Source organism: Heptranchias perlo, chromosome 10, assembly GCF_035084215.1.
Source record: "Heptranchias perlo isolate sHepPer1 chromosome 10, sHepPer1.hap1, whole genome shotgun sequence".
Lineage (NCBI taxonomy): Eukaryota > Metazoa > Chordata > Chondrichthyes > Hexanchiformes > Hexanchidae > Heptranchias > Heptranchias perlo.
The window spans coordinates 6,358,231-6,384,559 of record NC_090334.1 but is presented as its reverse complement, the minus strand read 5'-3'; the positions used below and the strand labels follow the sequence as shown (position 1 = coordinate 6,384,559).

At 49.3% G+C, this 26,329-nt stretch overlaps 1 protein-coding gene across 1 annotated transcript in view; it reads right to left on the bottom strand.

The window, feature by feature from the left end:
• capn3a (calpain 3a, (p94)) overlaps window positions 1-26,329 on the bottom strand; it is a 214,451-nt gene that overhangs the window by 130,408 nt on the left and 57,714 nt on the right. The window contains exon 3 of the mRNA XM_067991181.1: window positions 16,140-16,258. Coding sequence (XP_067847282.1) covers window positions 16,140-16,258 — 119 coding nt within the window. The remainder of the gene's footprint in view (window positions 1-16,139; window positions 16,259-26,329) is intronic.

Sequence of the window (26,329 nt, the reverse complement as noted above, 5' to 3'; positions counted from 1 at the left end):
TGTGATTGGGTGTGAATTCTGACCAGTGCAAGTATGTTTGGGTGTGAGTCCTGACCAGTGGAAGTGTGATTGGGTGTGAATTCTGACCAGTGGAAGTGTGATTGCGTGTGAGTTCTGACAGGTGGAAGTGTGATTGGGTGTTAGTTCTGACTAGTGGAAGTGTGATTGGGTGTGATTCAGACCAGTGGAAGTGTGATTGGGTGTGAGTTGAGACCTGTTGATGTGTGATTGTGCGGGAGTTCTGACCAGGGGAAGTTTGATTGGGTGTGAGTTCTGACCAGTGGAAGTGTGATCGGATGTGAGTTCTGACAGTTGGATGTGTGATTGGATATGAGATCTAACCGGTGGAAGTGTGATTGGGTGTGAGTTCAGATCAGTGGAAGTGTGATTGGACGAGAGTTCTGACTAGTGGAAGTGTGATTGGGTGTGAGTTCTGATCAGTGGAAAGGTGATTGGCAGGAGTTCTGACAGGTGGAAGTGTGAATGGGTGTGAGTTCTGACCAATGCTTGTGTGATTGGGTGTGAGTTCTGACCAATGGAATTATGATTGGGTGTGAGTTCTGACCAGTGGACATGTGATTGGGCATGAATTCTGACCAGTGGAAGTGTGATTGGGTGTGAGTTCTGACCAATGCTTGTGTGATTGGGTGTGAGTTCTGACCAGTGGAAGTGTGATTGCGTGAGTCCTGACCAGTGGAAGTGTGATTGGGTGTGAATTCTGACCAGTGCAAGTATGTTTGGGTGTGAGTCCTGACCAGTGGAAGTGTGATTGGGTGTGAATTCTGACCAGTGGAAGTGTGATTGCGTGTGAGTTCTGACAGGTGGAAGTGTGATTGGGTGTTAGTTCTGACTAGTGGAAGTGTGATTGGGTGTGATTCAGACCAGTGGAAGTGTGATTGGGTGTGAGTTGAGACCTGTTGATGTGTGATTGTGCGGGAGTTCTGACCAGGGGAAGTTTGATTGGGTGTGAGTTCTGACCAGTGGAAGTGTGATCGGATGTGAGTTCTGACAGTTGGATGTGTGATTGGATATGAGATCTAACCGGTGGAAGTGTGATTGGGTGTGAGTTCAGATCAGTGGAAGTGTGATTGGACGAGAGTTCTGACTAGTGGAAGTGTGATTGGGTGTGAGTTCTGATCAGTGGAAAGGTGATTGGCAGGAGTTCTGACAGGTGGAAGTGTGAATGGGTGTGAGTTCTGACCAATGCTTGTGTGATTGGGTGTGAGTTCTGACCAATGGAATTATGATTGGGTGTGAGTTCTGACCAATGGACGTGTGATTGGGCATGAATTCTGACCAGTGGAAGTGTGATTGGGTGTGAGTTCTGACAGGTGGAAGTGTGATTGGGTGTGATTCTGACCAGTGGAAGTGTGATTGGATGTGAGTTCTGACAGGTGCAAGTGTGATTGGGTGTGATTTTGACCAGTGGAATTGTGATTGGGTGTGAGTTCTGACCGCTGGAAGTGTGATTGGATGTGAGTTCTGACAGGTGCAAGTGTGATTGGGAGTGAGTTCTGACCAGTGGAATTGTGATTGGGTGTGAGTTCTGACCAGTGGATGTGTGATTGGGTGTGCGTTGTGATCAGTGTGAATGTGATTGGGCGGAAGTTCTGACCAATGGACGTGTGATTGGGCATGAATTCTGACCAGTGGAGGTGTGATTGGGTGTGAGTTCTGACAGGTGGAAGTGTGATTGGATGTGAGTTCTGACAGGTGGAAGTGTGATTGGATGTGAGTTCTGACAGGTGGAAGTGTGATTGGGTGTGATTCAGACCAGTGGAAGTGTGATTGGGTGTGATTCAGACCAGTGGAAATGTGATTGGGTGTGAGTTCTGACCAATGGAAGTGTGATTGGGCGTGAGTTCTGACCAGTGGAAGTCTGATTGGGCGGGAGTTCTGACCAGTGGAAGTGTGATTGGGTGTGAGTTCTGACCAGTGGAAGTGTGAATGGGTTTGAGTTTTCACCGGTGGAAGTGTGATTGGGCGGGAGTTCTGACTGGTTGAAGTGTGTCAGGGCGAGAGTTCTGGGCAGTGGAAGTGTGGAAGCGTGTCAGGGTGGAAGCTCTGGGCGGTGGAAGTGTGGCAGGGCGAGAGTTCTGGGCGGTGGAAGTGTGGAAGCGTGTCAGGGTGGAAGCTCTGGGCGGTGGAAGTGTGGCAGGGCGAGAGTTCTGGGCAGTGGAAGTGTGGAAGCGTGTCAGGGCGGAAGCTCTGGGCGGTGGAAGTGTGGAAGTGAGGCAGAGCGGGAATGCACCATGCAGAGGAACAAGTCGAGTTGGCATCTGACTCCACTGACTGGACACTTCTCTTTCACCCCCAGAACACAAACGATTTGCCCAATGTGATTAGGTGTGAGTTCAAACCGGTGGAAGTGTGATTGGGCAGGAGTTCTAACTGGTGGAAGTGTGATTGGGTGTGAGTTCTGACCAGTGGAAGTGTGTTTGGGTGCGAGTTCTGACCGGTGGAAGTGTGATTGAGTGTGATTCTGACCGGTGGAAGTGAGATTGGGTTTGAGTTTTGACCGGTGGAAGTGTAATTAGGTGTGCGTTCTGACCAGTGGAAGTGTGATTTGGTGTGATTCTGACCGGTGGAAGTGTGATTGTGTGTGTTTCTGACCAGTGGAGGTGTGATTGGGCAGAAGTTCTGACCAATGGAAGTGTGATTGGGTGTGAGTTCTGACAGGTGGAAGTGTGATTGGGTGTGAGTTCTGACCAGTGGAAGTGTGATTGGGTGTGAGTTCTGATGAGTGAAAGTGTGATTGGGTGTGAATTCTGACCAGTGGAAGTGTGATTGGGTGTGAGTTCTGACCAGTGCAAGTATGATTGGGTGTGATTCTGACCAGTGGAAGTGTGATTGGGTGTGATTCTGACCAGTGGTAGTGTGATTGGGTGTGAGTTCTGACCAGTGGAACTGTGATTGGTTGTGAGTTCTGACCAGTGGTAGTGTAATTGGGTGTGAGTTCTGACCAGTGGAAGTGTGATTGGGTGTGAGTTCTGACCAGTGGAACTGTGATTGGTTGTGAGTTCTGACCAGTGGTAGTGTAATTGGGTGTGAGTTCTGACCAGTGGAAGTGTGATTGGGTGTGAGTTCTGACCAGTGGAACTGTGATTGGTTGTGAGTTCTGACCAGTGGTAGTGTAATTGGGTGTGAGTTCTGACCTGTGGAAGTGTGATTGGGCGTGAGTTCCGACCAGTGGAATTGTGATTGGGTGTGAGTTCTGACCAGTGGATGTGTGATTGGGTGTGAGTTGTGATCAGTGGAAATGTGATTGGGCGGAAGTTCTGACCTGTGGAAGTGTGATTGGGCGTGAGTTCCGACCAGTGGAAGTGCGATTCGTCGTGAGTTCTTACCACTGGAATTGTGATTGGGTGTGAGTTCTGACAGGTGAAAGTGTGAATGAGTGTCAGTTCTGACTAGTGGAAGTGTGATTGGTTGTGATTCTGACCAGTGGAAGTGTGATTGTGTGTGATTCTGAACAGTGGAAGTGTGATTGGGTGTGATTCTGACCAGTGGAAGTGTGATTGGGTGTGAGTTCAGACCAGTGGATGTGTGATTGGGTGTGAGTTGTGATCAGTGTGAATGTGATTGGGCGGAAGTTCTGACCAATGGACGTGTGATTGGGCATGAATTCTGACCAGTGGAGGTGTGATTGGGTGTGAGTTCTGACAGGTGGAAGTGTGATTGGATGTGAGTTCTGATCAGTGGAAAGGTGATTGGCAGGAGTTCTGACAGGTGGAAGTGTGAATGGGTGTAAGTTCTGACCAATGCTTGTGTGATTGGGTGTGAGTTCTGACCAATGGAATTATGATTGGGTGTGAGTTCTGACCAATGGACGTGTGATTGGGCATGAATTCTGACCAGTGGAAGTGTGATTGGGTGTGAGTTCTGACAGGTGGAAGTGTGATTGGTGTGATTCTGACCAGTGGAAGTGTGACTGGATGTGAGTTCTGACAGGTGCAAGTGTGATTGGGTGTGATTTTGACCAGTGCAATTGTGATTGGGTGTGAGTTCTGACCGCTGGAAGTGTGATTGGATGTGAGTTCTGACAGGTGCAAGTGTGATTGGGTGTGATTTTGACCAGTGCAATTGTGATTGGGTGTGAGTTCTGACCGCTGGAAGTGTGATTGGATGTGAGTTCTGACAGGTGCAAGTGTGATTGGGTGTGATTTTGACCAGTGCAATTGTGATTGGGTGTGAGTTCTGACCGCTGGAAGTGTGATTGGATGTGAGTTCTGACAGGTGCAAGTGTGATTGGGAGTGAGTTCTGACCAGTGGAATTGTGATTGGGTGTGAGTTCTGACCAGTGGATGTGTGATTGGGTGTGAGTTGTGATCAGTGTGAATGTGATTGGGCGGAAGTTCTGACCAATGGACGTGTGATTGGGCATGAATTCTGACCAGTGGAGGTGTGATTGGGTGTGAGTTCTGACAGGTGGAAGTGTGATTGGATGTGAGTTCTGACAGGTGGAAGTGTGATTGGATGTGAGTTCTGACAGGTGGAAGTGTGATTGGGTATGATTCAGACCAGTGGAAGTGTGATTGGGTGTGATTCAGACCAGTGGAAATGTGATTGGGTGTGAGTTCTGACCAATGGAAGTGTGATTGGGCGTGAGTTCTGACCAGTGGAAGTCTGATTGGGCGGGAGTTCTGACCAGTGGAAGTGTGATTGGGTGTGAGTTCTGACCAGTGGAAGTGTGAATGGGTTTGAGTTTTCACCGGTGGAAGTGTGATTGGGCGGGAGTTCTGACTGGTTGAAGTGTGTCAGGGCGAGAGTTCTGGGCAGTGGAAGTGTGGAAGCGTGTCAGGGTGGAAGCTCTGGGCGGTGGAAGTGTGGCAGGGTGAGAGTTCTGGGCGGTGGAAGTGTGGAAGCGTGTCAGGGTGGAAGCTCTGGGCGGTGGAAGTGTGGCAGGGCGAGAGTTCTGGGCAGTGGAAGTGTGGAAGCGTGTCAGGGCGGAAGCTCTGGGCGGTGGAAGTGTGGAAGTGAGGCAGAGCGGGAATGCACCATGCAGAGGAACAAGTCGAGTTGGCATCTGACTCCACTGACTGGACACTTCTCTTTCACCCCCAGAACACAAATGATTTGCCCAATGTGATTAGGTGTGAGTTCAAACCGGTGGAAGTGTGATTGGGCAGGAGTTCTAACTGGTGGAAGTGTGATTGGGTGTGAGTTCTGACCAGTGGAAGTGTGTTTGGGTGCGAGTTCTGACCAGTGGAAGTGTGATTGAGTGTGATTCTGACCGGTGGAAGTGAGATTGGGTTTGAGTTTTGACCGGTGGAAGTGTAATTAGGTGTGCGTTCTGACCAGTGGAAGTGTGATTTGGTGTGATTCTGACCGGTGGAAGTGTGATTGTGTGTGTTTCTGACCAGTGGAGGTGTGATTGGGCAGAAGTTCTGACCAATGGAAGTGTGATTGGGTGTGAGTTCTGACAGGTGGAAGTGTGATTGGGTGTGAGTTCTGACCAGTGGAAGTGTGATTGGGTGTGAGTTCTGATGAGTGAAAGTGTGATTGGGTGTGAATTCTGACCAGTGGAAGTGTGATTGGGTGTGAGTTGTGATCAGTGGATGTGTGATTGGGTGTGAGTTGTGATCAGTGGAAATGTGATTGGGCGGAAGTTCTGACCAGTGGAAGTGTGATTGGGTGTGAGTTCTGACCAGTGCAAGTATGTTTGGGTGTGAGTTCTTACCAGTGGAATTGTGATTGGGTGTGAGTTCTGACAGGTGAAAGTGTGAATGAGTGTCAGTTCTGACTAGTGGAAGTGTGATTGGGTGTGATTCTGACCAGTGGAAGTGTGATTGGGTGTGAGTTCTGACCAGTGGAAGTATGATTGGGTGTGATTCTGACCAGTGGAAGTGTGATTGGGTGTGATTCTGACCAGTGGTAGTGTGATTGGGTGTGAGTTCTGACCAGTGGAACTGTGATTGGTTGTGAGTTCTGACCAGTGGTAGTGTAATTGGGTGTGAGTTCTGACCAGTGGAAGTGTGATTGGGTGTGAGTTCTGACCAGTGGAACTGTGATTGGTTGTGAGTTCTGACCAGTGGTAGTGTAATTGGGTGTGAGTTCTGACCAGTGGAAGTGTGATTGGGTGTGAGTTCTGACCAGTGGAACTGTGATTGGTTGTGAGTTCTGACCAGTGGTAGTGTAATTGGGTGTGAGTTCTGACCTGTGGAAGTGTGATTGGGCGTGAGTTCCGACCAGTGGAATTGTGATTGGGTGTGAGTTCTGACCAGTGGATGTGTGATTGGGTGTGAGTTGTGATCAGTGGAAATGTGATTGGGCGGAAGTTCTGACCTGTGGAAGTGTGATTGGGCGTGAGTTCCGACCAGTGGAAGTGCGATTCGGCGTGAGTTCTTACCAGTGGAATTGTGATTGGGTGTGAGTTCTGACAGGTGAAAGTGTGAATGAGTGTCAGTTCTGACTAGTGGAAGTGTGATTGGTTGTGATTCTGACCAGTGGAAGTGTGATTGTGTGTGATTCTGAACAGTGGAAGTGTGATTGGGTGTGAGTTCAGACCAGTGGATGTGTGATTGTGCGGGAATTCTGACGAGTAGAAGTGTGAGTTCTGACCAGTGGAAGTGTGATTGGGTGTGAGTTCTGACCAGTGGAAGTGTGATTGTGCGGGAATTCTGACGAGTAGAAGTGTGAGTTCTGACCAGTGGAAGTGTGATTGGGTGTGAGTTCTGACCAGTGGAAGTCTGATTGGGTGTGAGTTCTGATCAGTGGAAATGTGGTTGGATGTGAATTCTGACAGTTGGAAGTGTGATTGGGTGTGATTCTGACCAGTGGAAGTGTGATTGGGTGTGAGTTCTGACCAGTGTAAGTGTGATTGAGTGTGAGTTCTGAACAATAGAAGTGTGATTGGGTGTCAGTTCTGACCAGTGGAAGTGTGATTGGGTGTGAGTTGTGATCAGTGGAAATGTGATTGGGCGGAAGTTCTGACCAGTGGAAGTGTGATTGGGTGTGAGTTCTGACCAGTGCAAGTATGTTTGGGTGTGAGTTCTTACCAGTGGAATTGTGATTGGGTGTGAGTTCTGACAGGTGAAAGTGTGAATGAGTGTCAGTTCTGACTAGTGGAAGTGTGATTGGGTGTGATTCTGACCAGTGGAAGTGTGATTGTGTGTGATTCTGAACAGTGGAAGTGTGATTGGGTGTGATTCTGACCAGTGGAAGTGTGATTGGGTGTGAGTTGTGATCAGTGGAAATGTCATTGGGCGGAAGTTCTGACCAGTGGAAGTGTGATTGGGTGTGAATTCTGACCAGTGCAAGTATGTTTGGGTGTGAGTCCTGACCAGTGGAAGTGTGATTGCGTGTGAGTTCTGACAGGTGGAAGTGTGATTGGGTGTTAGTTCTGACTAGTGGAAGTGTGATTGGGTGTGAATTCTGACCAGTGGAAGTGTGATTGCGTGTGAGTTCTGACAGGTGGAAGTGTGATTGGGTGTTAGTTCTGACTAGTGGAAGTGTGATTGGGTGTGATTCAGACCAGTGGAAGTGTGATTGGGTGTGAGTTGAGACCAGTTGATGTGTGATTGTGCGGGAGTTCTGACCAGGGGAAGTTTGATTGGGTGTGAGTTCTGACCAGTGGAAGTGTGATCGGATGTGAGTTCTGACAGTTGGATGTGTGATTGGATATGAGATCTAACCGGTGGAAGTGTGATTGGGTGTGATTCTGACCGGTGGAAGTGTGGTTGGGTGTGAGTTCAGATCAGTGGAAAGGTGATTGGACGAGAGTTCTGACTAGTGGAAGTGTGATTGGGTGTGAGTTCTGATCAGTGGAAAGGTGATTGGCAGGAGTTCTGACAGGTGGAAGTGTGAATGGGTGTAAGTTCTGACCAATGCTTGTGTGATTGGGTGTGAGTTCTGACCAATGGAATTATGATTGGGTGTGAGTTCTGACCAATGGACGTGTGATTGGGCATGAATTCTGACCAGTGGAAGTGTGATTGGGTGTGAGTTCTGACAGGTGGAAGTGTGATTGGTGTGATTCTGACCAGTGGAAGTGTGACTGGATGTGAGTTCTGACAGGTGCAAGTGTGATTGGGTGTGATTTTGACCAGTGCAATTGTGATTGGGTGTGAGTTCTGACCGCTGGAAGTGTGATTGGATGTGAGTTCTGACAGGTGCAAGTGTGATTGGGTGTGATTTTGACCAGTGCAATTGTGATTGGGTGTGAGTTCTGACCGCTGGAAGTGTGATTGGATGTGAGTTCTGACAGGTGCAAGTGTGATTGGGTGTGATTTTGACCAGTGCAATTGTGATTGGGTGTGAGTTCTGACCGCTGGAAGTGTGATTGGATGTGAGTTCTGACAGGTGCAAGTGTGATTGGGAGTGAGTTCTGACCAGTGGAATTGTGATTGGGTGTGAGTTCTGACCAGTGGATGTGTGATTGGGTGTGAGTTGTGATCAGTGTGAATGTGATTGGGCGGAAGTTCTGACCAATGGACGTGTGATTGGGCATGAATTCTGACCAGTGGAGGTGTGATTGGGTGTGAGTTCTGACAGGTGGAAGTGTGATTGGATGTGAGTTCTGACAGGTGGAAGTGTGATTGGATGTGAGTTCTGACAGGTGGAAGTGTGATTGGGTGTGATTCAGACCAGTGGAAATGTGATTGGGTGTGAGTTCTGACCAATGGAAGTGTGATTGGGCGTGAGTTCTGACCAGTGGAAGTCTGATTGGGCGGGAGTTCTGACCAGTGGAAGTGTGATTGGGTGTGAGTTCTGACCAGTGGAAGTGTGAATGGGTTTGAGTTTTCACCGGTGGAAGTGTGATTGGGCGGGAGTTCTGACTGGTTGAAGTGTGTCAGGGCGAGAGTTCTGGGCAGTGGAAGTGTGGAAGCGTGTCAGGGTGGAAGCTCTGGGCGGTGGAAGTGTGGCAGGGCGAGAGTTCTGGGCGGTGGAAGTGTGGAAGCGTGTCAGGGTGGAAGCTCTGGGCGGTGGAAGTGTGGCAGGGCGAGAGTTCTGGGCAGTGGAAGTGTGGAAGCGTGTCAGGGCGGAAGCTCTGGGCGGTGGAAGTGTGGAAGTGAGGCAGAGCGGGAATGCACCATGCAGAGGAACAAGTCGAGTTGGCATCTGACTCCACTGACTGGACACTTCTCTTTCACCCCCAGAACACAAATGATTTGCCCAATGTGATTAGGTGTGAGTTCAAACCGGTGGAAGTGTGATTGGGCAGGAGTTCTAACTGGTGGAAGTGTGATTGGGTGTGAGTTCTGACCAGTGGAAGTGTGTTTGGGTGCGAGTTCTGACCAGTGGAAGTGTGATTGAGTGTGATTCTGACCGGTGGAAGTGAGATTGGGTTTGAGTTTTGACCGGTGGAAGTGTAATTAGGTGTGCGTTCTGACCAGTGGAAGTGTGATTTGGTGTGATTCTGACCGGTGGAAGTGTGATTGTGTGTGTTTCTGACCAGTGGAGGTGTGATTGGGCAGAAGTTCTGACCAATGGAAGTGTGATTGGGTGTGAGTTCTGACAGGTGGAAGTGTGATTGGGTGTGAGTTCTGACCAGTGGAAGTGTGATTGGGTGTGAGTTCTGATGAGTGAAAGTGTGATTGGGTGTGAATTCTGACCAGTGGAAGTGTGATTGGGTGTGAGTTGTGATCAGTGGATGTGTGATTGGGTGTGAGTTGTGATCAGTGGAAATGTGATTGGGCGGAAGTTCTGACCAGTGGAAGTGTGATTGGGTGTGAGTTCTGACCAGTGCAAGTATGTTTGGGTGTGAGTTCTTACCAGTGGAATTGTGATTGGGTGTGAGTTCTGACAGGTGAAAGTGTGAATGAGTGTCAGTTCTGACTAGTGGAAGTGTGATTGGGTGTGATTCTGACCAGTGGAAGTGTGATTGGGTGTGAGTTCTGACCAGTGGAAGTATGATTGGGTGTGATTCTGACCAGTGGAAGTGTGATTGGGTGTGATTCTGACCAGTGGTAGTGTGATTGGGTGTGAGTTCTGACCAGTGGAACTGTGATTGGTTGTGAGTTCTGACCAGTGGTAGTGTAATTGGGTGTGAGTTCTGACCAGTGGAAGTGTGATTGGGTGTGAGTTCTGACCAGTGGAACTGTGATTGGTTGTGAGTTCTGACCAGTGGTAGTGTAATTGGGTGTGAGTTCTGACCAGTGGAAGTGTGATTGGGTGTGAGTTCTGACCAGTGGAACTGTGATTGGTTGTGAGTTCTGACCAGAGGTAGTGTAATTGGGTGTGAGTTCTGACCTGTGGAAGTGTGATTGGGCGTGAGTTCCGACCAGTGGAATTGTGATTGGGTGTGAGTTCTGACCAGTGGATGTGTGATTGGGTGTGAGTTGTGATCAGTGGAAATGTGATTGGGCGGAAGTTCTGACCTGTGGAAGTGTGATTGGGTGTGAGTTCCGACCAGTGGAAGTGCGATTCGTCGTGAGTTCTTACCAGTGGAATTGTGATTGGGTGTGAGTTCTGACAGGTGAAAGTGTGAATGAGTGTCAGTTCTGACTAGTGGAAGTGTGATTGGTTGTGATTCTGACCAGTGGAAGTGTGATTGTGTGTGATTCTGAACAGTGGAAGTGTGATTGGGTGTGATTCTGACCAGTGGAAGTGTGATTGGGTGTGAGTTCAGACCAGTGGATGTGTGATTGTGCGGGAATTCTGACGAGTAGAAGTGTGAGTTCTGACCAGTGGAAGTGTGATTGGGTGTGAGTTCTGACCAGTGGAAGTCTGATTGGGTGTGAGTTCTGATCAGTGGAAATGTGGTTGGATGTGAATTCTGACAGTTGGAAGTGTGATTGGGTGTGATTCTGACCAGTGGAAGTGTGATTGGGTGTGAGTTCTGACCAGTGTAAGTGTGATTGAGTGTGAGTTCTGAACAATAGAAGTGTGATTGGGTGTCAGTTCTGACCAGTGGAAGTGTGATTGGGTGTGAGTTGTGATCAGTGGAAATGTGATTGGGCGGAAGTTCTGACCAGTGGAAGTGTGATTGGGTGTGAGTTCTGACCAGTGCAAGTATGTTTGTGTGTGAGTTCTTACCAGTGGAATTGTGATTGGGTGTGAGTTCTGACAGGTGAAAGTGTGAATGAGTGTCAGTTCTGACTAGTGGAAGTGTGATTGGGTGTGATTCTGACCAGTGGAAGTGTGATTGTGTGTGATTCTGAACAGTGGAAGTGTGATTGGGTGTGAGTTGTGATCAGTGGAAATGTGATTGGGCGGAAGTTCTGACCAGTGGAAGTGTGATTGGGTGTGAATTCTGACCAGTGGAAGTGTGATTGGGTGTGAATTCTGACCAGTGCAAGTATGTTTGGGTGTGAGTCCTGACCAGTGGAAGTGTGATTGCGTGTGAGTTCTGACAGGTGGAAGTGTGATTGGGTGTTAGTTCTGACTAGTGGAAGTGTGATTGGGTGTGAATTCTGACCAGTGGAAGTGTGATTGCGTGTGAGTTCTGACAGGTGGAAGTGTGATTGGGTGTTAGTTCTGACTAGTGGAAGTGTGATTGGGTGTGATTCAGACCAGTGGAAGTGTGATTGGGTGTGAGTTGAGACCAGTTGATGTGTGATTGTGCGGGAGTTCTGACCAGGGGAAGTTTGATTGGGTGTGAGTTCTGACCAGTGGAAGTGTGATCGGATGTGAGTTCTGACAGTTGGATGTGTGATTGGATATGAGATCTAACCGGTGGAAGTGTGATTGGGTGTGATTCTGACCGGTGGAAGTGTGGTTGGGTGTGAGTTCAGATCAGTGGAAAGGTGATTGGACGAGAGTTCTGACTAGTGGAAGTGTGATTGGGTGTGAGTTCTGATCAGTGGAAAGGTGATTGGCAGGAGTTCTGACAGGTGGAAGTGTGAATGGGTGTAAGTTCTGACCAATGCTTGTGTGATTGGGTGTGAGTTCTGACCAATGGAATTATGATTGGGTGTGAGTTCTGACCAATGGACGTGTGATTGGGCATGAATTCTGACCAGTGGAAGTGTGATTGGGTGTGAGTTCTGACCAATGCTTGTGTGATTGGGTGTGAGTTCTGACCAATGGAATTATGATTGGGTGTGAGTTCTGACCAATGGACGTGTGATTGGGCATGAATTCTGACCAGTGGACGTGTGATTGGGTGTGAGTTCTGACAGGTGGAAGTGTGATTGGTGTGATTCTGACCAGTGGAAGTGTGACTGGATGTGAGTTCTGACAGGTGCAAGTGTGATTGGGTGTGATTTTGACCAGTGCAATTGTGATTGGGTGTGAGTTCTGACCGCTGGAAGTGTGATTGGATGTGAGTTCTGACAGGTGCAAGTGTGATTGGGAGTGAGTTCTGACCAGTGGAATTGTGATTGGGTGTGAGTTCTGACCAGTGGATGTGTGATTGGGTGTGAGTTGTGATCAGTGTGAATGTGATTGGGCGGAAGTTCTGACCAATGGACGTGTGATTGGGCATGAATTCTGACCAGTGGATGTGTGATTGGATGTGAGTTCTGACAGGTGGAAGTGTGATTGGGTGTGATTCAGACCAGTGGAAGTGTGATTGGGTGTGATTCAGACCAGTGGAAATGTGATTGGATGTGATTCTGACCAATGGAAGTGTGATTGGGCGTGAGTTCTGACCAGTGGAAGTCTGATTGGGCGGGAGTTCTGACCAGTGGAAGTGTGATTGGGTGTGAGTTCTGACCAGTGGAAGTGTGAATGGGTTTGAGTTTTCACCGGTGGAAGTGTGATTGGGCGGGAGTTCTGACTGGTTGAAGTGTGTCAGGGCGAGAGTTCTGGGCAGTGGAAGTGTGGAAGCGTGTCAGGGCGGAAGCTCTGGGCGGTGGAAGTGTGGCAGGGCGAGAGTTCTGGGCAGTGGAAGTGTGGAAGCGTGTCAGGGTGGAAGCTCTGGGCGGTGGAAGTGTGGCAGGGCGAGAGTTCTGGGCAGTGGAAGTGTGGAAGCGTGTCAGGGCGGAAGCTCTGGGCGGTGGAAGTGTGGAAGTGAGGCAGAGCGGGAATGCACCATGCAGAGGAACAAGTCGAGTTGGCATCTGACTCCACTGACTGGACACTTCTCTTTCACCCCCAGAACACAAACGATTTGCCCAATGTGATTAGGTGTGAGTTCAAACCGGTGGAAGTGTGATTGGGCAGGAGTTCTAACTGGTGGAAGTGTGATTGGGTGTGAGTTCTGACCAGTGGAAGTGTGATTGAGTGTGATTCTGACCAGTGGAAGTGTGATTGAGTGTGATTCTGACCGGTGGAAGTGAGATTGGGTTTGAGTTTTGACCGGTGGAAGTGTAATTAGGTGTGCGTTCTGACCAGTGGAAGTGTGATTTGGTGTGATTCTGACCGGTGGAAGTGTGATTGTGTGTGTTTCTGACCAGTGGAGGTGTGATTGGGCAGAAGTTCTGACCAATGGAAGTGTGATTGGGTGTGAGTTCTGACAGGTGGAAGTGTGATTGGGTGTGAGTTCTGACCAGTGGAAGTGTGATTGGGTGTGAGTTCTGACCAGTGGAAGTGTGATTGGGTGTGAATTCTGACCAGTGGAAGTGTGATTGGGTGTGAGTTGTGATCAGTGGAAATGAGATTGGGCGGAAGTTCTGACCAATGGAAGTGTGATTGGGTGAGTTCTGACCAGTGAAAATGTGATTGGGTGTGAATTCTGTCCAGTGGAAGTGTGATTGAGTGTGAGTTCTGACTAGTGGAAGTGTGATTGGGTGTGATTCTGACCGGTGGAAGTGTGGTTGGGTGTGAGTTCAGACCAGTGGATATGTGATTGTGCGGGAATTCTGACCAGTGGAAGTGTGATCGCGTGTGAGTTCCGACCAGTGGAAGTCTGATTGGGTGTGAGTTCTGATCAGTGGAAATGTCGTTGGGCGGAGGTTCTGACCAATGGACGTGTGATTGGGTGTGAGTTCTGACAGGTGGAAGTGTGATTGGGTGTGATTCAGACCAGTGGAAGTGTGATTGGGTGTGAGTTCTAACCGGTGGAAGTGTGATTGGGTGTGATTCAGACCAGTGGAAGTGTGATTGGGTGTGATTCTGACTGGTGGAAATGTGATTGGGTGTGATTCTGACCAGTGGAAGTGTGATTGGGTGTGAGTTCTGATCAGTGGAAGTGTGATTGGGTGTGAGTTCTGATCAGTGGAAGTGTGATTGGCAGGAGTTCTGACCAGTGGAAGTGTGAATGGGTGTGAGTTCTGACAGGTGGAAGTGTGATTGGGTGTGATTCAGACCAGTGGAAGTGTGATTGGGTGTGAGTTCTAACCGGTGGAAGTGTGATTGGGTGTGATTCAGACCAGTGGAAGTGTGATTGGGTGTGATTCTGACAGGTGGAAATGTGATTGGGTGTGATTCTGACCAGTGGAAGTGTGATTGGCGGGAGTTCTGACCAGTGGAAGTGTGAATGGGTTTGAATTTTCACCGGTGGAAGTGTGATTGGGCAGGAGTTCTGACTGGTGGAAGTGTGATTGGGTGTGACTTCTGACCAGTGGAAGTGTGATTGGGTGTGAGTTCTGATCAGTGGAAGTGTGATTGGGTGTGAGTTCTGATCAGTGGAAGTGTGATTGGCAGGAGTTCTGACCAGTGGAAGTGTGAATGGGTTTGAATTTTCACCGGTGGAAGTGGGATTGGGCGAGAGTTCTGGGCGGTGTAAGTGCGGAAGTGTGTCAGGGTGTGAGTTCTGGGCGGTGTAAGTGTGTAAGTGTGTCAGGGTGTGAGTTCTGGGTGGTGGAAGTGTGTAAGTGTGGAAGCGAGGCAGGGTGTGAGTTCTGGGCGGTGGAAGTGAGGCAGGGCGAGAGTTCTGGGCGGTGGAAGTGTGGAAGTGTGGCAGGGCGAGAGTTCCGGGTGGTGGAAGTGTGGAAGCGTGTCAGGGCGGAAGCTCTGGGCGGTGGAAGTGTGGCAGGGCGAGAGTTCTGGGCGGTGGAAGTGTGGAAGCGTGTCAGGGCGGAAGCTCTGGGCGGTGGAAGTGTGGAAGTGAGGCAGAGCGGGAATGCACCATGCAGAGGAACAAGTCGAGTTGGCATCTGACTTCACTGACTGGACACTTCTCTTTCACCCCCAGAACAGAAACGATTTGCCCAATGTGTTCTCGCAGGCCTTGCTCTTTAAGGTGCTGGCAGCAGCTCAGTGCAGCAGCAAATATTAATTTTTAATCCATGCAGTTCTACTCACACTAAAGGGCAGGAGATATATGCTGCAGATTGATGGGTACACAAGTAGCACAGAGCCAATTGCCAGCCTGGCTGTTAAAATACCATGGACCAAACACCTACACAAAAACCAGGAGCACACCACAACCTCACATGTGCCCACACATTCCCTGTCCGTCTCGGAGGAATGTATGTCTGTCTGAGGGACAAATGTCTATCTATTTCAGGTCTGTCTGGGGAGGAAGAGAAGAAATGTGTCTGTGTGTTCCGTCTGTCTGCGGGGTTGGGGGGGGGCGATGGTGGTGGTGTCTGTGTGTTCCGTCTGTCTGTGGGGTTGGGGGAGCGATGGTGGTGGTGTCTGTGTGTTCCCTGTCTGTCTGGGGTGATGTGCCTGTGTATTCCCTGTCTGTCTGTGGGGGGTTGGTGGTGTCGGTGTGCTCCCTGACTGTCTGGGGGGATGTGTCTGTGTGTTCCCTGTCTGTCTGGGGTGATGGGTCTGTGTATTCCCTGTCTGTGGCGGGGGGGGGGGGGGGGGGGGAGGGGTGGTGTCTGTGTGTTCCCTGTCTGTCTGGGGGGATGTGTCTGTGTGTTCCCTGTCTATCTGGGGGGATGTGTCTGTGTGTTCCCTGTCTATCTGAGGGGGATGTGTCTGTGTGTTCCCTGACTGTCTGGGGGACATGTCTGTGTGTTTCCTGTCTGGAGGGGGTGCCTGTGTTCCATCTGTCCGTCTGCTTTCTGTCTATTCGAGGACACGTCTGTTCTCCATGTCTGGGTGGGGCATGCACTTGTCCTCAATATACTAATGACCCCTGACCTCGGGAAACAGACTGGGGTCAGGGACCCCACTGAAGGTCATTCAGAAATCCTGTCTTGCTGCACTTCCTGTGGTGGAGTGGGACCCGAGGAAACTCCAGCCTCCCGTTAGTTCCGTTTTGCCCATGTTGGAGAGAGGGGTTGAGTGCTGTCCATAACCGTGCAGATCAGAGGCAGTGGCAGAGCCAGCGGACAGTGCTCTGACACACTGCTTCCCCCGAGCCTGAGAATAACTTTGTCGCTTGTGTAGTCGATACTTTTCATGGAGAGTTACAGTACCTGGAAATGGAAGATTCCAGCATAGTTTTCTGTAAAGTGTTGGTCTCTTGGAATGACGCGGTACAGCAGCTTCTCATTTAGAGTTAGACAAGCAATGGCAGCCAGGAACCAGCAGTCACCTGTTTAAAAATAGAAATCATCAGCTTCCAATCCCAACATTTTGGGATACCGTATATGAGTAATTTGAGACATGACATTTGGTAAGTGTAACAGGCTTGGGATGAACAGGTGACTTTGGACCTATGGTTCCCAAAGCTCTCCACCACTGGGGGTTTTCCTCACCTCATGTCTGGGTCTGTTGTAGACTAATTGATAGAGATTGATTGCTATGAACTCAGCTCTTTGATATTCTGTAGTTTCTTCATGGCGGGGGAAGATTCCCTGATTTTAAGACGTATCGTTCTGGTCTCTGAGCCACAGATCCACATTCCAGCCAAAAGGGATAAATCGAGGCCCCCTCCTGATGTGTAAAGATCTATAGGAAAAACACGTCACATGCCAGGCAGTGATGGGCCATGGGAACAAGAGCTAGAAGATCTCCTGTGCCACTGCGCACAGTAAGTTGGAGGATTTACTGTTTTATAGGGACAGGATTGCCTTACATTGTAATGCCCAGTGTTTTATTCCTCTGTCAGAGTGGAGCTGTATGAAACCTGGCCTGTCCTCTTAACGTTTTAACGTTCAATTTCTGTTACATCTTGAGGTCAGTTAGAGGTTAATTGCTCTTAGAGTTATACAGCACGGATAGAGGCCCTTCGGCCCATCGGCCCTCTTGGGGACATCCTGAGTGCACAGGTCAATTCGGAAGTATTTTCTGTTGATGTGACACAGAAATTTGAAGCGTCATAAAGTGTGACACCCTGAAGTGTGACAGATAGACAGAAAGATTGGACCTGCCACTGAGTGAGACTTTAAAGAGTGTGTTTTTTTCTGAAAAAAGGCACAGAAGCGAGTTTGACACCTGAACAAGAGTTGGTGATTGTGGGAGTGAAATTCAACATTGGCGAGGATGCAAGACAGGTGGTAGCACATCAGCCACCCGTATATACACCATCTGATCTCCCTCTCTACTGACTTCTATTAACAGTAATTACTTGCATGCACAACCCTAAAAACCCTTCCTCCAGAGTGATACTGCCACATCTCTTACTTCAGCTCTCCCATGACACTTGTCACTCACTGGTAGCCTTTATCTAATTTACTTATTCTTGTTGCAGGAGGAAATGACACACAAGTCCCCGAAAGGCCACCAGGGGAGATATCTCCAACCTCAAGCATCTCTTGGCCTACGAGGAGTCGGCCATGCAGCTCATGGGGAGGCACTCTGCTCTTGCTGTGGGAGATGGTGAGATCGGGGGAATATTATCAGCACCAGGTTAGTAACTGAACACCTACACTGTCACCCTGGCACCTCCGTGAAGAACCACACAGCCATAATCTTCCACCCCCTTCTCCATTCCCTTAGTCCCAAATGGTTAATGTTCACCCATTCTTAGCTTGTACACTCCATTCCTGCAGATTCACTGCAGCAACAGAGGCAACAGGAGGACGGAGAAGAGGAACAGGATAACCAACAGGAGTCCTTGGAGCATGATCCAGCCCCACATTCCTCTGCGCAAACCCCCTCAATGTCACTGTTTCCTCACTCACCAACTCAGATACATTAATCCAAGAGTGGGAGGGGGAGAGGGATTCACAGAGCACAAGGGAGCTAGAAGGGTGGGAAGTGGGTGAAGATGTGATACCTTCCCAAAGGAGGCCGAGGAAAAGACTGCCCATGGCTTTCGAAGATGTAGAAAGAACATCGTAGCTATGTGTACATTCTGAGGTCAGTCTCCGAGGATGTGTGGCAACTGACAGCTGTGACTCTCAAGTTTTCATTTGCAGCAACATCAGTGAAGCTTTTTCTTCATTGCAGCTATCAATGGATCATGTGGCAACTGAAGCACAGAGCGGGCATTGCAAAGAGAGTAGATCGTGAACCGAGTGGGAACTTGAGAATTTTTTTTTTATTCGTTCATGGGATGTGGGCATCGCTGGCGAGGCCGGCATTTATTACCCATCCTTAATTGCCCTTGAGAAGGTGGTGGTGAGCCGCCTTCTTGAACCACTGCAGTCCGTGTGGTGAAGGTTCTCCAACTGTGCTGTTAGGAAGGGAGTTCCAGGATTTGACCCAGCGGTGATGAAGGAACGGCGATATATTTCCAAGTCAGGATGGTGTGTGACTTGGAGGGGAACGTGCAGGTGGTGTTGTTCCCATGTGCCTGCTGCTCTTGTCCTTCTAGGTGGTTTGGGAGGTGCTGTCGAAGAAGCCTTGCCGAGTTCTGCAGTGCATCCTGTGGATGGTACACACTGCAGCCACAGTGCGCCGGTGTTGAAGGGAGTGAATGTTTAGGGTGGTGGATGGGGTGCCAATCAAGCGGGCTGCTTTGTCCTGGATGGTGTCGAGCTTCTTGAATGTTGTTGGAGCTGCACTCATCCAGGCAAGTGGAGAGTATTCCATCACACTCCTGACTTGTGCCTTGTAGATGGTGGAAAGGCTTTGGGGAGTCAGGAGGTGAGTCACTCGCTGCAGAATACCCAGCTTCTGACCTCCTCTTGTAGCCACAGTATTTATATAGCTGGTCCAGTTAAGTTTCTGGTCAATGGTGACCCCCAGGGTGTTGATGGTGGGGGATTCGGCGATGGTAATGCCGTTGAATGTCAAGGGGAGGTGGTTAGACTCTCTCATGTTGGATAGTCATTGCCTGGCACTTATCTGGCGCGAATGTTACTTGCCACTTATCAGCCCAAGCCTGATGTTGTCCAGGTCTTGCTGCATGCGGGCACGGACTGCTTCATTGAGAATTTGGCGAGAGTGGGACTCTGGTAAAGTAGTGGGTGAATTGAAATTAAAATTTAGTTTAAAATTTAACTTAGAACTTTAAAACTTTAAAAGTAACTGCAAGTTAGTTAATGGTTAACAGAAACTCCAAATCGGTGGCAGTTAACAGTCAATCAGCTGTATGTGATTGCCTGAATAGAGGGTAATTACTGTGAGCTGGAAGCTGATTGAGCAGTTGTAACTGCTGATCTCAAAAGGTATTTAAATCAGAAGCTTATCTGTTGAAGCATGGATTGGGTATTGTAAAGAGAGTAGATTGTGAATGTGAGAATTTGGTGAGAGTGGGAAGGAGGTGCTAAATTTTTATTAAAAAGTAAAAAAAAACCAAAGCAGACTAAAAAGTAATTATTTATAAATAAATATAGACTAAGAAATGGCAGAGCAGATTGTGTATCTGGACTGCAGTATGTGGGAGTTTGTGGACAGCGGGACTTCATGGCCCCGATTTTAGAATGGAGGCGAGAAGGCTAGCGGAGGGGGTGAATGGGTGCATGGTAACCTGACCAATGTCCATTTCCCCACGTGACTGCAAGTGAATTGGTGCCACTTAATGTAGCTTCCAGGTTTGCCATTGGAAAGCTGCACATCTGTATCACAGGCTGTCAGCTGGAGGAGCTCTATTTAAAGGGCCATTGCTCTAAACACTTTTGCTGGAGCAAAGACCCAGAAATCACAATGAGTAGCCTTGCCCCTGTGCTGCTCAAAGGTTCAGTGATGCCTCACTGCAGAAACTACTGGATGGGGTGAGGAGGAGGAGGAGGAGGAGGGAAATCTTTTACCCTGCAGATGGTAGGAAGTGCCCTGCCTCTGCCACCAAGAAGGCCTGGCTCAAGGTGGCAGATGAGGTCACCAGCAGCAGCAACATCTCCTGGACCTGGGTCCAGTGCAGGAAGTGTTTCAATGACCTAACTAGGTCAGCAAAAGTGAGTACTCTTATTGATTCTCCTGCTTTCTGTGTTCCACATCACTGCCACTACCCCCCTCCCCCCACCCCCCCCAAACTCATTCTGCACTGCCATGACTCCTCCATCATATCACTCCTCACACCCACTTCAGGCTCATCCTCAACTTACCTTCACTTCCTGAGCACTTCCTCACCTCCCCATTAATCATCCCACCACTACCTCTCACCCCAATCCTCATCCAATGTGATGTCTATGTCTGATACTCACCCTCTGATGCACCTCTTTCATGGTCAGCCTCACCCAAAGCAATGCATTCATCAGTTGACCACTTCATCCTCACTCTCACACACATCTGTACTTTCTCCCCTTCTAGGAGAAGCGAGTGCAAAATGCACATGAGGGTGAGGACTGGAGGGGGGGCCACAACAAATAGTGGTCTTCTCAGAGGCAGAGCAGGAGGCCCTGGAGATCAGCCACACCCTCGAGTGCTTGTCCATCGGGGACACCAAGACTGGCACCCCACAAATATCTGGTGACATAACTTTAACATTCATCACGCACAACATGAATTGATGTTAACAATGATTGGCATGTTGAACACCTCAGTATGCTCATCACAACATGACACATCTGTGATGATGCTTAATATAACCTTCTGTTCTCTTCCAGGCCCTTCAACGACCGCCGTAATGGCAGAGGGCAATTCCTCAGAGGACCCACCGGCCTCTGAGGGTGCACCGTCACATCTTAGTGAGCCATCCACCAGTGCAGATACTCACACCTCGGTGGGTCCCAGTAGCGAGTTAGTTGGGTTGGTACCTGGTGAGTCACCATACACAAATGAGCACGAGCAGACACTGATGGCAGAGGCAGCTGTGGAGAGTCCGTGTCGGTGGAAGCACTCTTCTCCAGGCTCTGCTCACCTGGATGCAGATGCTGAACCCCGGGGCCATCCTTTTAAAAGGAGAATGATCGAGGGACAATAGCACATTTGCGAGGTACTGGAACAGGTGCCACGTGCACTCTCCACGGTAGTGCAGAGGATAGAGGAGTCCAACTCCTGCATGAATGGAATGGTGGCTCAGGTACAGGACGGAATCTCTGAGATCATATCGCAGGGACGTGAGCAACTGTCTGAGATAGTGTTGCACGTAACTGCTGAAATGTCTGAGATAGTGTCACAGGTAAGTGCGGGAATGCCTGTGATTGAGAGAAGGCTAGCCTCCACTGAGGCTCACAAATGAGTCCATTCAGGCCCTAACAATGGTCATTCGGACTCCAGGTGAACAACATTCTGCCACCTTAAAGAGGCTGACAGATAGTTTAGAAGTGGCCTTGCAACGCATCACACATGTCCAGCATGGTGGTAGGAGTGATGTGGGCCTGGCCTAGGGGAGGGATGATGGCGAAAGGGGACATGGAAGTGGGGACGCTACTCAAAGCACTCCCATGTCTCACCTGTTGCCCCCTCAACTAGTACCCGCAATGCTGCCTCCTCTCCAGGTGGCTGAGTCTGCCCCTGCACAGGTGCAGGTGGAGCAGTCTTTGAAGGGGCCCTCGTGAGCTCGAAAACCCAGAGAGCATAGGTCAAAAGCATCTAAGCAGTCAGGGCATGAACATGAGCAACCTGCCACTACATCTGCTGCAGCCACAGGGGATGCAACATGTAGCAGTAGTAGGAAGAGAAAAGCTAAGGTTTTGTGATCACGAAAAGTATACGTAAGGGTGTCAGACAGACTCATGTTTTTCATTTATATTTGATTTTTGTTATCATTCTCACCACTACTGCCATGTCTTGCCCATTCTTGACTGGCTTTTGTGATAGCGCCTTTCATGAGGTTCACCATGAACGGCGACACTTGATGCCACCCATTGGGTCACTTTACAGTGGGTGTATGCGTAGTTGCAGGACTGTTTTGTGTAGGGAGGGCTGGCGAAGCTGGTGATGTTGCTCGTCCTCAGATGTAGTGGTGAATGCAGCCATGGCGCCTCCATCCTGATGGTGTCAGTTTGAGGGGGTCTGAAAAGTAGTCAAATGTGTGAACAGGAGAATTGTGAGTGGAAAGTAAGAATTTTCAGTGAAAACACACAGATCTCGCAGCCAAAAGTTTGTGTGAAAGAACAGAGTGCCCTGGTGCAATAACTCACCTTTTCTCCCCATCTGTCAAAGAAGCATTTCAATGTCTAACTGGCTGCTGGCTGAAACACGTCTGGTAGAACATGAATCATTTCCCACAGCACGGGAAACACGCTGAGGATGTTTGAAAATCGGACCCCTGCCTCAATGTATGCAAAATTAAGTACTTCAACTATCTAACTAACTATCTTAACTGTTATCCGGCTGGCTTTAATTACCATTGGCACTTCCGCATTCGGGAGATGCGCGCGCACTCAGATGCATCACTGGGGAACCCGGAAGTCTGTGGGTTGGAGCTGGGTTCCGAACCTGCTCTGGATTTCCCCAATTTTTGGAGCCCCCAACACACCCGCACTTGGATTGCAAAATCAAGCCCCATATGTTCATATGCTTGCTTTCCAACCGCAGGGTAAATGGTGGAATATCAGCCCTGCTCAGCTGGCAATGATTACAGCACATTTTCTTGCAAACAAAACACACGTTGAAACCCTGGCACTTTGAAGTGATGAATTCTCAGGAAAAATAAAACAAGAGCTCGAACCATCCACGAGCCTGTATTCACTCTTAAACCAAGAAGCTAAGGGAAACATGCCGGAGAAATACTCAATTTCAGCGCGGTGACACTAGGCCAGATAAAGCTCAGTTAATATGGTTGCCGAGCGGCTGGAGGGTGGATTTGGAACTCCTGAGTGACTGTACTGTGCATTTTCCAGATCTGCCTGGAACACTAATCACTTTAATTCATAACTTACAAGGACAATTCAGTTCTTGGCTTCTTTTCCCTGACGCTTGGTGTAATTTAAAAAATTGAAAGCAACCAATGTCAAAGCTAACTTTGTCACCTACGTGCTCACAGGTACAAAGCGGCCACACTCTGCTTCAATGAGATAAAAGTCCAGCGGGGTTTCAAGGTCGAATGCAAATGCAAGCAAAACTCATTCAATAAAAGTGTAGCTCATTGAGGTGCCTTTAAAGTCCTGGCTATTTGAACTGAGCACCTCCACATGAGCCAGGGCTATTCATTAACAGAAGGGGATATCACTCCATCAACGCGCAGCTCGTTTCCGACCACAGGAAAAGATTTCTTCACGTGTGTGCCAGATTCCCTGGCAGCTGCCATGATTCATTCATTCTAAGGGAATCCAACATCCACCCTCCCCCACCCCCCCGCACTCCACGCATCGAACAACCTTAAGGGCTGGCTCGTCAGAGAAAAGGGATACCCCCTGCACACGTGGTTCATGACACCTTTGAGAAACCCCATTAGCGAGGAACAGCATCGACAGAAATATCACCACCAGGTCTATCATTGAACATGTGATAGGACAGCTGAAGATGTGATTTCAGTGCCTGGATCAGTCTGGGGGAATGCTTCAATACGCAGCAGTGAGAGTGGGTCGAATTATTGTCGGGTGTTGTGTCCTGGTGCAATGTGGTGCAACAGAGAGGGGCACCGGTTGATGAGGCCCCATGCCCTCATCCAGCATTCATATCTGTCATCAACATTGAGGAGGAGGACAAGGAAGAGGACGAGGACGAGGAACCCATCGGCAGAGCAGCGGCTCACCTGGCTGCTCATGAGGCCAGGGAGTCACTAATATTTGAATGATTCTCATAAGGACATATGGAAAGTGAGAATAGTCCAGTCCTCAGACCACCTGGCAAGAGGAGCGCCAACACCAGCCACCCCCCACCACCCCCCCACACAAAACAGTCCTACATACACCCACTGTGAAACCACCACTGGGTGGCATCAAGTCTCGCCGTTCATGATGAAGCACATGAAAGGGCCCAATCACAAAAGGTAATCAAGAATGGGCAAAACATGGTAGTAGTGGTGAGAATGATAACATTTAATGTGAATTTAACAAAAACCAAATATAAATGAAAAACATGACAGTCTATCAAACACCCTTGTGCATATCCTTCGTGATCACAAATCCTTATCCTCTTCCTACTATTTCTACGTGGTGCATCCCCCTGTGGTTGCAGCAGAGGTAGTGGCAGGTTGTTCATGTTCATGCCCTGACTGCTTAGATGCTTTCGATCTACGCCCTCTGGGTTTTCAAGCCCATGAGGACCCCAGCAAAGACTGCTCCACCTGCACCTGTGCAGGGGCAGATTCAGCCACCTGGAGAGGAGGCAGCATTGCGGGTACCAGTTGAGAGGGGGGCTATGGGTGAGACGTGGGAGTGCTTTGAGTGGCGTCCCCAGTTCCATGTCCCCTTTCGCATCATCCCTCTCCTGGGCCAGGCTGACATTACTCCTACCACCCTGCTGGAGAACAGGTTCGAGGACATGTATGATGCCTTGGAAGCCTTATTGTAAAGTTTCTGTCTGCCTGTTTATGGCGGCAGAATATTGTTCGCCGTGAGTCCGAACGGCCATTGTCAGGGCCTAGGGCCTGAATAGACTCATTTGTGAGCCGTGCTTAAAGCTCAACGGAGGCTAGCCTTCTCTCCATCGTAGACATTCCCATACTTACCTGTGACACTAATTCAGACATTCCCTCCCATACCTGTGCCACCATTCCACTCATGCAGGAGTTGGACTCCTCCATCCTCTCCACTATTGTGGAGAGTGTGCATGGTGTCCAGTACCTTGCAAATGTGCTGTGTGTGGTGACTCACCAGGTGCCAACCCAACTGACTACCATGACCCACCGAGGTGTGAGCATCTGGGCTGGTGGATGGCTCACTAAGATGTGACGGTGCACCTCAGAGGCCGGAGCTCCTCTGAGGAATAGCCCTCTACCATCACTGCGGTCGTTGAAGGGCCTGTAAGAGAACAGAAGGCAATATTAAGCATCATCACAGATGTGTCATGTTGCGATGGGCATACTGTGGTGTTCAACATGGCAAGCATTGTTAACATCGATTCATGTTGTGTGTGATGAACGTTAAAGTTTTTTTGCGGGGTGCCAGTCTCGGCGTCCCTGACGGACAGGCACTCGAGGGTACGGCTGATCTCCAGGGCCTCCTCCTCCACCTCTGAGGACCACTATATTTTGTTGCCCCCCCCTCCAGTCCTCGTCCCCTCGCGTGCATTTTGTGCTCTCCTCTCCTACAAGGGGAGAAAGTACAGACGTGTGAGTGAGTGAGCAAGTGAGGGTGAAGTGGTCAGCCAATAAATGCATTGCTTTGGGAGAGGCTGACTGTGGTGGTGGTGGGGTCACAAATGGGGAAGTGAGGAAGTGTTCAGGAAGTGTAGGTAAGTTGAGGATGAGCCTTAAGTAGTTGTGAGGAGTGATGTGATGGAGTAGTCTTGGCAGTGCAGAATGATGTGGGGGGGGAGGTCATTTGCACCATGGAATGCAGGAGAATCAGTAAGTGTACTCACTTTTGCTGACCTAGATAAGTCATTGAAACGCTTCCTGCACTAGACCGAACTGCAGGATATGTTGCTCCTGCTAGTGATCTCCTCCGCCACCTCAAGCCAGGCCTTTTTGGTGGCAGAGGCAGGATGCTTCCTCCTGTCGGCCGGGTAAAATTGTTCCCTCCTCCTCCTCCTCACCCCAGCCAGCAGCACCTCAAGTGAGGTGTCGCTGAATCTTGGAGCTGGCTTGCCCCTCTGCCGCTCCATTCTGCGTGCTTGATCTTTGCTTCAGCAAAAGCCATTGGTGCAATGGCCCTTTAAATCCAGATGCTCCAGCTGACAGCAGGTCCACCCGCTGCGCAGCTTTCGGATGGCAAACCCAGAGAAACAAAGTTAATGGCCACCAATTAAATTGCAATCGCGTGGGGAATGGTAACGGTTTAGTATTTAGGTTATCCACGCACCCATTGACCCCTCCGCTGCCATCCTGCCGGTATTTTAAAATCATGCCCATTGAGCTGGAGTGTGAGTTGGAGATACTCCAACACAGAAGGGAGGGGGACTATCTGGACAGTTTACTCCAGACCTTGGCCACACCTCGTAGAGAGGTACAGGATCAGAACAGGGTTGGTGTGACTGATAGTGTAAGACAGTTAGAGCTGGAAACTGAAAATACCAGGTTATAAGATCTACAGGAAGGATAGGGAAACTGGTGGAGGGGGAGGAGTAGCCTTATGATTGAAGTAATTTCATTCTTAATCACTAAGAGAGGATATAACGAGAGGTAACCAGGCATCAGAGACTTTATGGGTAGAATTAAGAAATAGAAAAGGATTTAAGACTGTAGTGACAGTTGTGCATAGGCCCCCTGGTAGCAGCTGTGAAGCGGCAGAATGTATAAATGCAGAGATTAGGCAAGCAAATAGCAAAGGCAGGGTGGTTTTAATGG